At 43.0% G+C, this 13,182-nt stretch overlaps 1 protein-coding gene across 1 annotated transcript in view; it reads right to left on the bottom strand.

Moving 5' to 3' along the window:
* The window catches only part of CNBD1 (cyclic nucleotide binding domain containing 1), a gene marked incomplete at both ends in the record, with an annotated part of 216,030 nt that overhangs the window by 127,141 nt on the left and 75,707 nt on the right, over positions 1-13,182 (bottom strand). Inside the window, one exon of the mRNA XM_080646967.1 lies at positions 8,980-9,125. Within this exon, the coding sequence (XP_080503093.1) occupies positions 8,980-9,125 (146 nt within the window). The remainder of the gene's footprint in view (positions 1-8,979; positions 9,126-13,182) is intronic.

Raw genomic sequence — 13,182 nt, 5'->3', positions numbered from 1 at the left:
GAAAAACCAAGAGGAAAGTGAAATAGAGCCACCAGCAGAAAATTCTCAGATAGAATTATTCATGTAATATCTGAAATCAGCCCTCAAATATATAGACAAATGATATAAGCCCCATAAAAATGTCTACAGAAAAAAAAGTGAAGTAGAGTTAAGCTCTCAAATAACAACTGAAATGTTACTTACAAATCACAAAGTGGTGTTACATTTATGAACTGTGACAAAATATATATATATATATACTAGAGGCCTGGTGCATGAATTCATGCACCAATGGGATCACTCAGCCTGGCCTGTGGTATTGGGCCAAAACTGGCTCTCTGACATCCCCCGAGGGGTCCTGGATTGAGCGAGGGCACAGGCCAGGCCAAAGTACCCTACCAGTGCACAATTGGGGCTGAGGAGGGACAGCAGGAGAGCCCCAGGGTGTGTCTGGCCCATCTCGCCCAGTCCCAATCGGCTGGACCCCAGCAGCAAGCTCACCTACGGGTCAGAGCGTCTTCCCCCTGGTGGTCAGTGCACATCATAGTGACTGGTCAACTGTCTGCCCCCCGATGGTCAGTGCATGTCATAGTGAGCAGTTGAGTGATCTTAGCATATCATTAGCGTATTACACTTTGATTGGTTGAACGGCTGACTGGATAACCGGACACTTAGCATATTAGGTTTTTATTATATAGGATTAATAACACAAGATAAAATAAGCTTTTGAAATCTAAGTAATGTGAAGAAACATACGGTATAGATGCCTTAGTCAAATTTTCAAAGTACACAAAATACTTCATGTAACTTTTAGAAAAGAGACTACACCAAGCATCTAAGAAAAATCGATGTATATAAAAGGCTAATATGCAAAGTTCGACTGAGAGAATGGGAGTTCAATCGCTCACTATGATGTGTGCTGACCACCAGGGGGCAGCGCGGAACATGCAGGTGACCAGCAGCGGCAGCACGTTGCTGAGGAAGCGAGGAAAAGAGGAGGCAAGGAGGCGGGGAGGTAGGGAGGTGGGGAGGTGGGGAGGCGGGGAACCTGATCAACCCTGATCGCCAGCCAGGCCTAGGGACACTACCTGTGCATGAATTTCATGCACCTGGCCTCTAGTCTGACTATAAGAATTAAAACAATACAGATCAAAATGGCATTAAATCTTTATCCCCAGACTTTATAAAAGAATCGATAAAATCATGTTGGTTACCAGTACGTTTCATTAAATTACTTATCTAGCCAACCTCTATGACATGAAAAGGCAAAAGAAATCTTTCCATAGGACTTGAAGGAATTTCCTAGTGGAGGACCCATATTTTAAAATAACAGTTTACCACGTTTGTATCAGGTGAACAGAAACATTCAAAAGGAAACAAGAATATTAATAATGAAAGGTTTAATGAACCACTTTGATTATGACTTTCAAAAGGTGAGAGTCCAAACATAAAGTTAATTAAAGCAAACATGTTTGTGAATTCCCTGCTAAGGGTCTACACAGGACCCTCAGCTGAAATCAACCATTCTAAACGGTTTCTAATGTTTCCAGGGGCTACAGTTGAACCAGGTCATGTGGTCACATAGTTGGTTCTATGTGTGTATAGAATTGAGCATCAGTGTCTCTCCCTACGGGAAGCCTCTCCTGCCCTCCGCCCTGCTCACCATCCTGACCACCTCCCCTCCCGGGCCGTCCTCACAGGACTTCATTTTGGGGCTCTCTCTGCCTTTTCAGTTTCTGCCTGGCGACCACAACCTCCTGGGGCAGGAAGGGCCTCTCACGTGCCCTCAGTATCTACAGTGCAAGGCATGCCACCTGAATAGTTGTAGGCACCTAGCAAATACTTGAATGAATGAAAGCTTAATTAATGATCCTGTTGTATTTCTCTCCAAATAATCTCATAAAACATTTGGGGGAAAAACTCATGTTCTTCTCTTAGAATTCTGTCCTCTGAGAAATGAAATAAAGCTCCTTGATGGCCTATTTTCTACTCAGTTCTTTAGGTGGGAGCTTAGGAAAATACCAGAAAGTTATATGAATTTTAAGCCGGTGGTTTAATTCATGGAATCCCCACTTAAAGGCCTAAATTGTCCCAGAGGTAACATAACAAAGGCAACGTGTGAGTGGCCTTTGCATAGCTTCTGTGGCATTAAAATATCTTTGGAGGTGAGGGTTGTTCTTAGGGCAATTTTTCCTCTCTAGGTACTAGGAATAATTATTTTAAGACACAAGTCTAATGACCTTATTTGGAATATTTTTATAATGTGTGGAAGATAAGGTATAAGTAAAACTGGATATTTGTTTTAATATTTTAAAAAAACACAAATAAATAAATATTAGCTAGCTCAGAGCTAAGCAGAAGAAGAAATGAGGAGAAATTCATTTCACCTTATTTTGGGCTTGAACCTTCCATTGGAATAGCCTCTCAGTATTGATACTTTCTGTCAAATATTTCTAGAGATTTCATAAAGGTAGAAATTATAACTTTACAAATTATTGATTATTGTTTTTAATAACCTTAAAACCTATCCTATATAATAAAAGCCTAGGTGGTGTCATGTGATGTTGTCACAAGATGGCTGCCGTGACATTGTCACAAGTTGGCTGCCCCCACATAGTCACAAGATGGCCACCACAAGATGGCCACCACAAGATGGCCACCACAAGATGGTCACCACAAGATGGCTGGCAGGGGAGCAGTTAGGCGTCAATCAGGCCAGCAGGAGATCAGTTAGGGGGAAATCAGGCAGGCAGGCAAGCGAGTGGTTAGGAGCCAGCAGTCCCAGATCATGAGAGGGATGTGGGATCAGGCCTAAACCGGCAGTCGGACATCCCCCAAGAGGTCCCAGATTGGAGAGGGTGCAGGCTGAGCTGAGGGACATTCCCCCCCGCCCCCCAGTGCACTGGGCCTCTAGTTACTTCATAATCTTTTACTTAGTCCTTCTCACTAAGAAAAAAACACTAAGAAAATTTCTTATTTCAAAATTGTTTGTTCACATGGGGATTAAGGTAGAGGCCTTTGTTTTTTTTTCAGTAAATGATATAATTCATTCATTTAGATTCTATCTTGTTATCTGAGAGTTATAGTAAGTGAGCTTACAAAAATACATACAACATTGCTTTAAAAGTTAGTGATGAAATAGAATGAAGGAAAAACGGGTGAGAAAAAAAGATAAAGGCAAGAACAAATTAAAAAACAAATTGTGTGAAATCTTACATATTTACCAGGAGATAGTATTGAGTAAGCAGACAGTTTTTGCTCCATTCGTCTTACTTTTAAAACATGTTAATGTCACATGGTTTTTAAAGGCCTATAAAAATGTCTCTAAACTATTTCACATGCCATACAAAATGAGAAATATGATTGGTTATGTGATTCAGCAACTGTAAGAGAATTTTTAAATATAACTTGCCTACAGTCTCAAAATCACTGAATATATTTCTCCCAGAAGTTCTTAAAAAAGAAAATAATGTTGTGTAAGCACAACTAAACTTTTTACAAAGCACATTATTAAAATACAGGGTCCTGACAGACTATTTCTAAGGACTTAACAATCATTTCTATGTGAGAGGGTCAGAAGCAGACCCCTTGGGGCAGCGGCGTGGTGGAGGGACCACAGGTTTGACTCCTTCTGTGGCAAGAGCACATTATTTGAATCACAGTTCACATACACAGAAGTGATGCCCACTACATTTTTTTCATGAGATTTACTTACTGTGTTTATACAATACATTAAATGAAATTTAAACCACAACAGACAATAAAGTCTGAGCATGTTAAGAAAATATTTAAAATTTAGTAATATAAAAAAGATTCTGAGCATTAAAAATAAATGTGGCTCAGTGTTTGAGCATTGACCCATGCACTAAGCCGTCACCAGTTTGACTCCAGGTCAGGGCACATACCCAGGTTGTGGCCTCGATCCCAAGTAGGGGGTGTGCAGGAGGCAGTAAATCAATGTGTCTCTCTCATATTCATGTTTCTAACTCTCTTTCCCTTCTCCATCTCTCTCTAAAAATCAATAAAGACATATTTAAAAAAATAAATATAAGAGTATATTAAAATGAGGAGCCAGCCATGGTGTTTTGAGGTATAACATCAAAAGTTAGGAGTAAAATGAAACAATGGACTTGAATGGGCTTCAAATAAAGAAAATAAAGTAAAGATGACATAGTGAACAAAAGAAAAAACCCTTCAATAATTTCATAGAAATATTTGCCTATATAATAAAGCCTATATAATAAAGAGCTAATATGCAAATGGTCATCATGCTCTTGCGCCCTCATGCCCTCCCGCCCTTGCGCCCTCACACCAGGGCCAGGGGACCTGAGGCTGAGCAGGAGGACCTAAGGCCATGCCCTCCACCCTGGTGCCAGGACTGGGGGACCTGAGGCCAGGCTGGGGGACTTGAGGTCACGCCCCCCACCTGGTACTGGGCCAGGGTACCTGAGGCTGCACCCCCCACTCAGCAGGGCTTGACAGGGGACCTGAAGCTGTGCCCCCCACCCAGTGCCGGGCTGGGGGACCTGAAGCTGTGACCCCTGCCCTTCGGAGCCTGACAGAGGTGGGGCTGGTCAGGTCTGGGTCTTGTGTGACTTCAAGGTGCATGCGGGTGGGCAGGGACTTGATGGTGAGTCCCGCGGCATGCCCCAAACTCTGACAGGAGGGAGATTTTCATATACATTTTGCTAATTTTCTTTAATCTCTGACACTTCTATTATAGAGAAAGGGAAAATAGCAATATTAAAATATTTCCTCTAATTAATTCCCTTTTAATGTGCACGAATTTCATACACTGGGCCATTAGTCTAATAATAGAGGAATATGTAAATTGTCCAGGACCCCGTCATAGTAGGCTGCATGGGGTTACTAGGCTGGCAGGAAAGATAGTGAGGGATGACCAAACGACTGAACAACAGGCTGCATGGGGTGACCAGGCCAGCAGGGATGGCAGTAAGGGGCGACCATGCGATTGGGGGGGGCAGTTAGGGGCAATCAGGCCAGCGTATGGGGCAGTTGGGGGTAACCAGGCAGGCAGAGGGGCAGTTAGGGGTGATCAGGATGGCAGGGGGGCAGTGAGGGGTGATCAAGCTGGCGGGGGGGCAGTTAGGGGCAATCAGGCAGGCAAGCAGGTGAGCAGTTAGGAGCCAGCGGTCCCGGATTGTGCGAGGGATGTCCAGCTTGGCTGAGGGGACCCCCCCCTCCATGCACGAATTTCATGCACCAGGCCTCTAGTGTTAATATAAAAATAGTCATAAAATTTTTATCAAGAATCTAATTCCAACCCTGAATCTAATTCCAATTTTGGCTCAGTGGATAGAGCATCAGTCTACGGACTCAAGGGTCCCAGGTTCAATTCCAGTCAAGGGCATGTACCTTGGTTGCGGGCACATACTCTATCCCTCTCCCTTCCTCTCTGTAAAAAAAAAAAAAAAAAAAAAAAAAAAAAAAAAAAAAAAAAAAAAATCAATAAAATATAATTTTAAAAAAAGAATCTAATTCCAGGTTAGCCACTACCCTGGATTCCCAAGCAAAATAATTATTTTGGCTTTCCTAAGCTTCAGGTTGCCAATCAAAAAAATGGCCCCTGCCCAGAGCATAAAACAATAGTGCAATGGAACACTCTTGAGATCTATTTAATTGAGTAAACTGTACACCTATTAGCATGCAGAAAGAGCACACTACTTGGGACATCTATTATGCATAGTATTTTTAGGATAGTGATATAGTAATCGTGTTTCAGTGCCATATTCACTTAAACTGGAGACATGTATGCTATTCAGCACTTCACATCACAGTTCCTACTGCCTTGCATAAGGAGACTAGTGACAGGCTGAGTGAGTGCTGGGAAGGTTAGGGAGCTGCCCTAACAGTGAAACCCCAAGGACCTGCGGCCAGAACAGACAGGTGGTGCCAACAGCTGTTGGAATTGCAGGTGAGAAACCGCAGCCTGGGTGGCAGGCTGAGCATCAGCACCTGGTGCAGAGGCTGCAGGACACTCTCCATAGCAGCAGGGGAGGAAGCACATTCCAGGAGGTAAAAGATACCTGGTTGGGCTTGTGTGTTAAGTTGGATGAACAAAAAGGTTTACACAGGTCGGTAAGTGAAACAACTGACCTGTCAGAATCGGTGTCTTCAAAACTCAAGAGAAGGGCTTCCACACAGACAGTGAACACAGAGACTGAAATTTTTAAACAGCGTTTCAAAGTATGAGATGTGAGCTGTGATGCCTTATTTCACATAAATGATCAATCACAGTGACATTTGTCCAGGAAAGAAAGTTCATATTTTAACAGTTAATCACCTGAGTCAGTAATATGCCATCAGAATATTTGCTTCTACTTGTAATTTTAAAACCTTTGTGAAAAAAATAAGGGTGTTGTTCAGCCGTGGGCAAACTACGGCCAGCGGGCCAGATCCAGCCCGTTCGGCTGTTCTATCCGGCCCACGGAGCCGAAAGAGCAGAGGGTTCTCTTGCTCTCCCCTCCGCTCCTTTACTTTGAATTTATATTAGTTCACACAAACACTCCATCCATGCTTTTGTTCCGGCCCTCCGGTCCAGTTTAAGAACCCATTGTGGCCCTCGAGTCAAAAAGTTTGCCCACCCCTGGTGTAGTTACAAACACTGACTCGTGGATATACACTCACAACGGGAAATTCAACACAAAGATATGGGGAAGAGAGAGGTCATTGTTCCCGGTCACTGTCCTTCAACTCTTCTCTCCTCCACCAGGGTAACAACTTTCAAAACAGGCATTTTGGGATTGTCCTTCAGGATGTGTCCCTGTGGATTTTGCCAGGTGTTTTTATATATCTATAATAATAAAAGCATAATATGCTAATTAGCCAGGGGAAGGAAGGCCTACTCTTGCACAATTTCATGCATCAGGCCTCTAGTTTATATATAATTTCAGGTATTTATGAGAGTACACATGTGATCATATTACCTATCAATGCTACAATTGTTCTGTTTGCTGGTGTGGGGTTTTGGGCTTTGTTTGCTGTCTTTAATAAGCCACACGTCAATATATGCAGATTCTCTTCAACCGCAGCCTAGCAGGCCTAGCAATGAAGAACCATCAGGGAAAACTCTCAAAATATGTCCTGTTTCCAGCAGATACGCATTCTCTGAAGCTACAGTTAGACTTTCAGTGCGGGGACCCTGAGGAACCACTTGCTCAGACTAGCAGCTCGACAGGATGGGTGGAGAGTGAGTGCAGCCCTGTGGTAAAGTGTGTTTGGACTCCACTTGAACAACTAAACTTTCCACAAAGCACATTTCACACGAATGATGCTTTGTGCCTTAGGGTCCCAGGTGCCCATCAGTGATCAGTGGATAAAAAATCTGTGTACATTTATGCCATGGAACACTATGCAGCTGCATAAAGGAAGGCTCTCTTACCTGAGAGACAGCATGGAGGGACCTGGAGAGGATTATGCTAAGTGAAATAAGGCAATCAGAGAAAGACAAGTATCACATGATCTCACTCATATATGGAATCTAGTGAACAAAATAAACCAACAAACAAAATAGAAACAGACTCAGAGAGTAGACTGACAGCTGTCAGAGGGGAGTGGGGCTTGTGAGGCTGGGTAAAAAAGGTGAAGGGATTAAGCAAAAACAAAAAAAACAACAAAAAAACTCATAGACACTGACAACAGTATGGTGATTACCAGAGGAAAGGGGGTGGGGGCGGTAGAAGAGGGTATGGAAGGAGACTTGACTTGAGGTGGTAAACACACAATACAATATACAGGTGACATATTATAGAATTGTACACCTGAAACCTATATAATTTGTTAACCGATATAACCCAATAAATTAAAAAAAGAAAATAAATAAATAATAATAACCTACTTTTATTTGTTACTGTGATTAATAAATAAGGAAGATTCCCTGACACAAAAAAAAATGTATTAAGTAAATTAGTTTCTCTTTTCTAGTAGAGACTTAATAATCACAAAAAGAACTGATGCTGAATTCTGGGTTTGGGTGTATGACTCCATGTGTGTTGACTTGTCTGCCTCCCAATTAAGATATAAAATATTCTCCTAAAGCACCCAATATATGCTTGGCAAAAGAGCTAGGAATTAAAATTGGGAAACTGAAATCTGTCTGGAGAGGTTTTCCCCACAATATCTAATTAGTATTGGGATCAGTCAAATAATCACTTAGACCTCTTCCTGCCTTAACTATGAGCACCAATGCCAGATTGTTATTAAATGTGCATATCGAAGCGTGGTTTTCACAGTGTGGTCCTCAGAGCGGCAGCATCACCTGGAACCTTACTGGACATGCATGTTAAGCCCCGTCCACGCCCTGAAAGCAGCAAGCACAGGGTGGGGGGCGCACTGCAGTGCATCCCAGTGAGTCTCCCGGGTGACGCTGCTGCATCCTCAGGCAGAGAAACGCTCGTGAGCATCTCTAAACCTAAGTACTTAGGCGTGAAATGTAATTCATTCAGTGACTATATCCTTACAAATGAAATACCTTTACACAGTACATTTTTAATACGTCCAGTAAAATAATTATATTAATGGAAGGCTAATATGCACACTGTCCCCTGGACTGGGAGTTCAGCCGGGAGTTTGACCAAGGGGTGGGGCCAGCCGGCCAATTGCCCACGGCCCCTCCTCCTGGCCAGCCAGCTAGACCTCACCTGTGCATGAATTTGTGCACCGGGCCTCTAGTGCAGAGGTCCTCAAACTTTTTAAACAGGGGGCCAGTTCACTGTCCCTCAGATCGTTGGAGGACCGGACTATAGTTTAAAAAAAAAACTATGAACAAATTCCTATGCGCACTGCGGGCCCAGGACGCGTTGGCTGCTAAGCAGGACAGGCAGCGGCACCCGGCGGGCTGGATAAATGTCCTCAGCGGGCCGCATGTGGCCCGCGGGCCGTAGTTTGAGGACGCCTGCTCTAGTGCATATTATAACGAACAGAGAATCAAAATAGGGACACACATTTGATCTTGCCAAGCGTCCCTCCAGAGTCCGTTACCTGTGCTGCCTTTTATCCAGGTTTCGGAAATAACATTCTTACTGAGTGTCTTCAGATGGTCATCTGTCAACTGAGAAGTTAAATCTGGAACTGTCTTTAGCATCTTCCACACGGTCTTGTGTTCATGCAGGGTTCTGTGAATGGGCCTTCAAAAAGGAGACAGATTGCAAGTTGAGAGACCTCAGCATCAATAGAAAGATACAAACAAATCAAACATTCTTGATTTGAGCTTCCTAATTTGTATTTCCTTTTTATTTAGGGGTTGCTTGAGGACACCTGTGATGATGTTTTTTGTTTGTTTTTTGTTTTTGTTTGTTTTTTACCAACATTCAAATGTATCTCCAAGAAACTAAACTTTTGGGAATTGCTGGTACCTCCTCTTTGAGGAAACTCAGTGCTTCACGGTAAGGTTGTACCTTTTGCTGCTCTCCCACTCCACGCTCACTGAGCTTCCTGGTGAGTAGATGATGCTTTTCACCAAATTGGGAAGTTATTGGCCATCTTGTTTCACACATTCTCTGCGCCTTTCCTCTGGGGCCCTCATGTTTCCGCTGCCCCACCCGCTGCAGTTGCACAGGCTCTGGCCCTGTTTATACTGTTTCTGATTTCTCTGTCTCTTTGACTGCATACTCTTAATTGGTGTATCTGCAAGTTTGCTGAACCTTCCTTCTGCCAGTTCAAATCTGTTGTTGATCCCCTCTAGTGATTTTTTTATAAAATTCAATCATTGTAGTTTTCAACTCCAAAATCTGTATTGGCTCTTTTTATTTATTTTTTTATTTTTTTATTTTTTTATTTTTTTGGCAGTTTCTATCTCACTGATGTTATGTTTGTGGTGAGAAGTTGTCATCACACTTTAACTTTATCATCTGTATGATCTCTGGTGTGCAGTGACCTGTCTGTGCTTATCTCTCCTTGGCCCTCTCACTACTGGTCAGAAATATCTTTAAGCCTGAACCCGCATGTCCCCCAACTCTTGCTGATGAACTGGTTGTATTGTCATATTTCCTTTAATTTGTTAGACAGGGTTTCCTTTATTTCTTGAATCTATTCATAATTAGTGACTTACCGATCTCTGTCTAAGAATCAACGTGAATTCCTGAGGACACTGTTGGCTATTGACTGCTATTTTCCTATGCTTCATAATTTTTGTTGGAAATTGAACATTTTCGATGATACAATGTGGCAACTCTGAATATAACGTTCCCTCCTCCCCAGGGTCAAACAGCAACAATGCCTGTGCAGGGCCTTTTCCCGGGAGCTCAGGCTGCGTCTGTGTGGCGATGCTGATGCCGGTGCGGCTTCTCCAGGCTCTGGGCCAGCCTGCCCCCAGGCTGCAGGCTGCAGCTTCAGACCTCACAGACTGTCCCTCAGGGCACCAAGCTGCAAGCCTTGCTCTTCTGACCAAGGTTCGGACATTTTTCTTGAATAAATTACTTCTCATATTGTTGTAGGATTTTGATTAATTTTCAGAGATCTTAAAAATTTTTGCCAGCATTTTCCTACTTCTGTGAAGGAGCAGATATACACAGATCCTCACTCTACCATTCTGGAAGTCCTGTACTCCACAGAGAATCTTTTTTTTTTTAATTGAATTTATTGGGATGACATACAGGTTTCAAGTGTACAACTCAACAGAACATCATCTGCACACTGCATCATGTCCCCATTGCCCAAAGCAGTATCTTCCCATCCCCTTTTCCCCCACCTGTATCCACCTCCACCCACCCCACCCCTTTCCCTCTGGCTATCACCAACTGTTGCCTATGTGTGATATAAATATATATGTTGTTTTGCTTAATCCCTTCACCTTCTTTCACCCACTTCCCCACCTCCTCCTCTCTGACACCTGTCAGTCTGTTCCGTGCATCCAGGCCTCTGTTTCTATTTTATTCGTCATTTTTTTTTAGTTCCTGAGATTCTACATATAAGTGAGATCACATGGTATCTGTCTTTCTCTGACTGATCACACAGAATCTTAAACCCTCTCCTCCAGAGTGGTACCTGTAACCCCTCCCACCCCTCAAGGTCAACATATATTTCAAGCGCCAACAAAAAGGGCCAGGGAAGTGCATGCGACCATTGGTAGTGGGACAATCACACATATTTGGTAAAAATACTACTAACAGATGAGATTAGGAGAAATAATGTTTCAAGCCTGGCTTCACTCAAAAATTATAGCTCGTAATCTTTTTGATAAATGAATGGGCTTATAATTTACATATTCTGATGAAACATGCAAAACATTTCATAAAATTCACCTAGTTGCTCTGGAAATCCTATTCCTAATACATTCTTATTTTTCAGTTTCCTTCTGCCTTTCCTACATTCAAAAACTTTCGAATATCTGGCAACTCTGTTTGGACCGTGAAGAAGCAGGCGGACGGGTGGTGACGCACAGCAGCCCACCTCCATGCCACCAGTTCTTGTTGGCTTGCGCTGCCCCATTCCGGTTCTGGTCTGAAGGGTTGCCCAGGTCTAGCCTGATAAGTGATCTGCACTTTCCAGAGTTCTGGAATTCACCCCAAATTTCTACCATCCACTCCTGTTTTCCATCCTCAGGATGGTAATCAAGACCTCCAGTCTGAAAACCTGGCCTTGATGTCCTCTCTCTAACCATGACTTTCCTTCACTTGTCCCTCAATTGCTGCCTCTGTTATTCGGCAGGAACTTCCTTTACGTATGTCACGTCTACTCCGTCCTCACCGCCTCCTTCTGGCCAATTCCTAATATACAAATGCTGCAGTGAAAGGAAGTAGATGAACAAAAAACAGCTTCCTGCTCACTCATAGTCAAGCAGGACAAAAGAAGAAGGGAGTAATGCTGATCACAAGAAAGACTTGGTTCAGAAAGACTTGCCGGAAGACCCATGAAGGTCTCTGCACATGAAACTTCAGAGCTGGTGATTGTTTTCCACTTCTCATTGGTTTACAAACATCAAAGAAAACATCTCTAGTCCCTTCACCAAACAACCACATTTTAATTGGAAGTGAAGATGTCTGGGGATGGCGCGGGTTCATATACTTGAAGAGCTCTCAAATTAAAGAGGGGTTACGATTATTTTGTCTAACAATTTGAGTAGAAATTATAGAGGCCTTTTTTCTAATTAAAAAGTACAATTAAAAGATTAAACACAATGAAAGAGATCTGTAGGGAGTTATATACAAATTTCCAGTGTTAGCTCCCTCTCAAAATCCTCCTGCTGGTTGAGTTCTTACTTTCTTCTAATATTGGATAAAAATAACAACCACCTAGGAGCCACACGAGGCTCAGTCTCATGTGCTGGGAAGAACTTGATAGTCCTCTCACGTCCCTGAGAATTGGGGGACGTTTACATTTCTCCGTTATTTCTTTTTTACTTATTTCCACTGGTGCTTACTCTCTGATCCACTAGTAGAAGCAGATTTTGCTGTTGTCAGTTTTCTTTTGTTTCCTTATAAATAATGTCTCATCTTCCTACATGTAAGATTGGGGTCAGCTAGAGAATACATTATCACTTGCCTTCAAAGTTAATATTTTTACGATTGTTACCATGTGATTCCTTATACAAGAGTTGCAAGAGCAGTGGTGTTCAAACACACACACAGTCACAGAGCCCTTTGTTCAAACTGAATCTCACATGGGCTGTACATACATAAAAGCAATGAACGCGGAACTCTGCCGTGTAAGGAAAGAGAGGGAAGGTTGGTTCCACACGAGACCGCATCTCCCTGCACGTACAGCCGAAGGAGCGTGGGGAATCCACAGGCTCCTGTGAGATCCCAAGAAAGCCTAGGGGCCTGCCCACAGGGCATTCTGTTAAGGAGTTGATTTCCACTAGATTTTATTTTCTGTGTGTTATCATACAATTACAAGGAACTCCAAAGAATTACATTGTCTAATGCAATGGTCGGCAAACTGCAGCTCGCGAGCCGTGGTTTGCAGCTTTGTTGACTAATGAGTTTGCCGACCACTGACCTAGACTCTCGATTCCAATAATTACAGGCTGTTGTTATTCCTTGTGATTAAGCCCCTATCACAGTGGTCGGCAAACTCATTAGTCAACAGAGCGGCAAACCGCAGCTCAAGAGCCGCAGTTTGCTGACCACTGGTGTAATGCAATATCCCCTTGTAATGATAAAGCTGAAGCCTAGATATACTGAGTAACTTCCCAAAGTCCCATTTAACAAGTTATGGGGCCAGGATTTCACCGGGTGACCCCAC

This window comes from Plecotus auritus (assembly GCF_963455305.1).
Source record: "Plecotus auritus genome assembly, chromosome: 11".
NCBI classification, from domain to species: Eukaryota; Metazoa; Chordata; class Mammalia; order Chiroptera; family Vespertilionidae; genus Plecotus; species Plecotus auritus.
The sequence above is the reverse complement of the archived record's forward strand: the minus strand, read 5'-3'. Positions and strand labels throughout refer to the sequence as shown.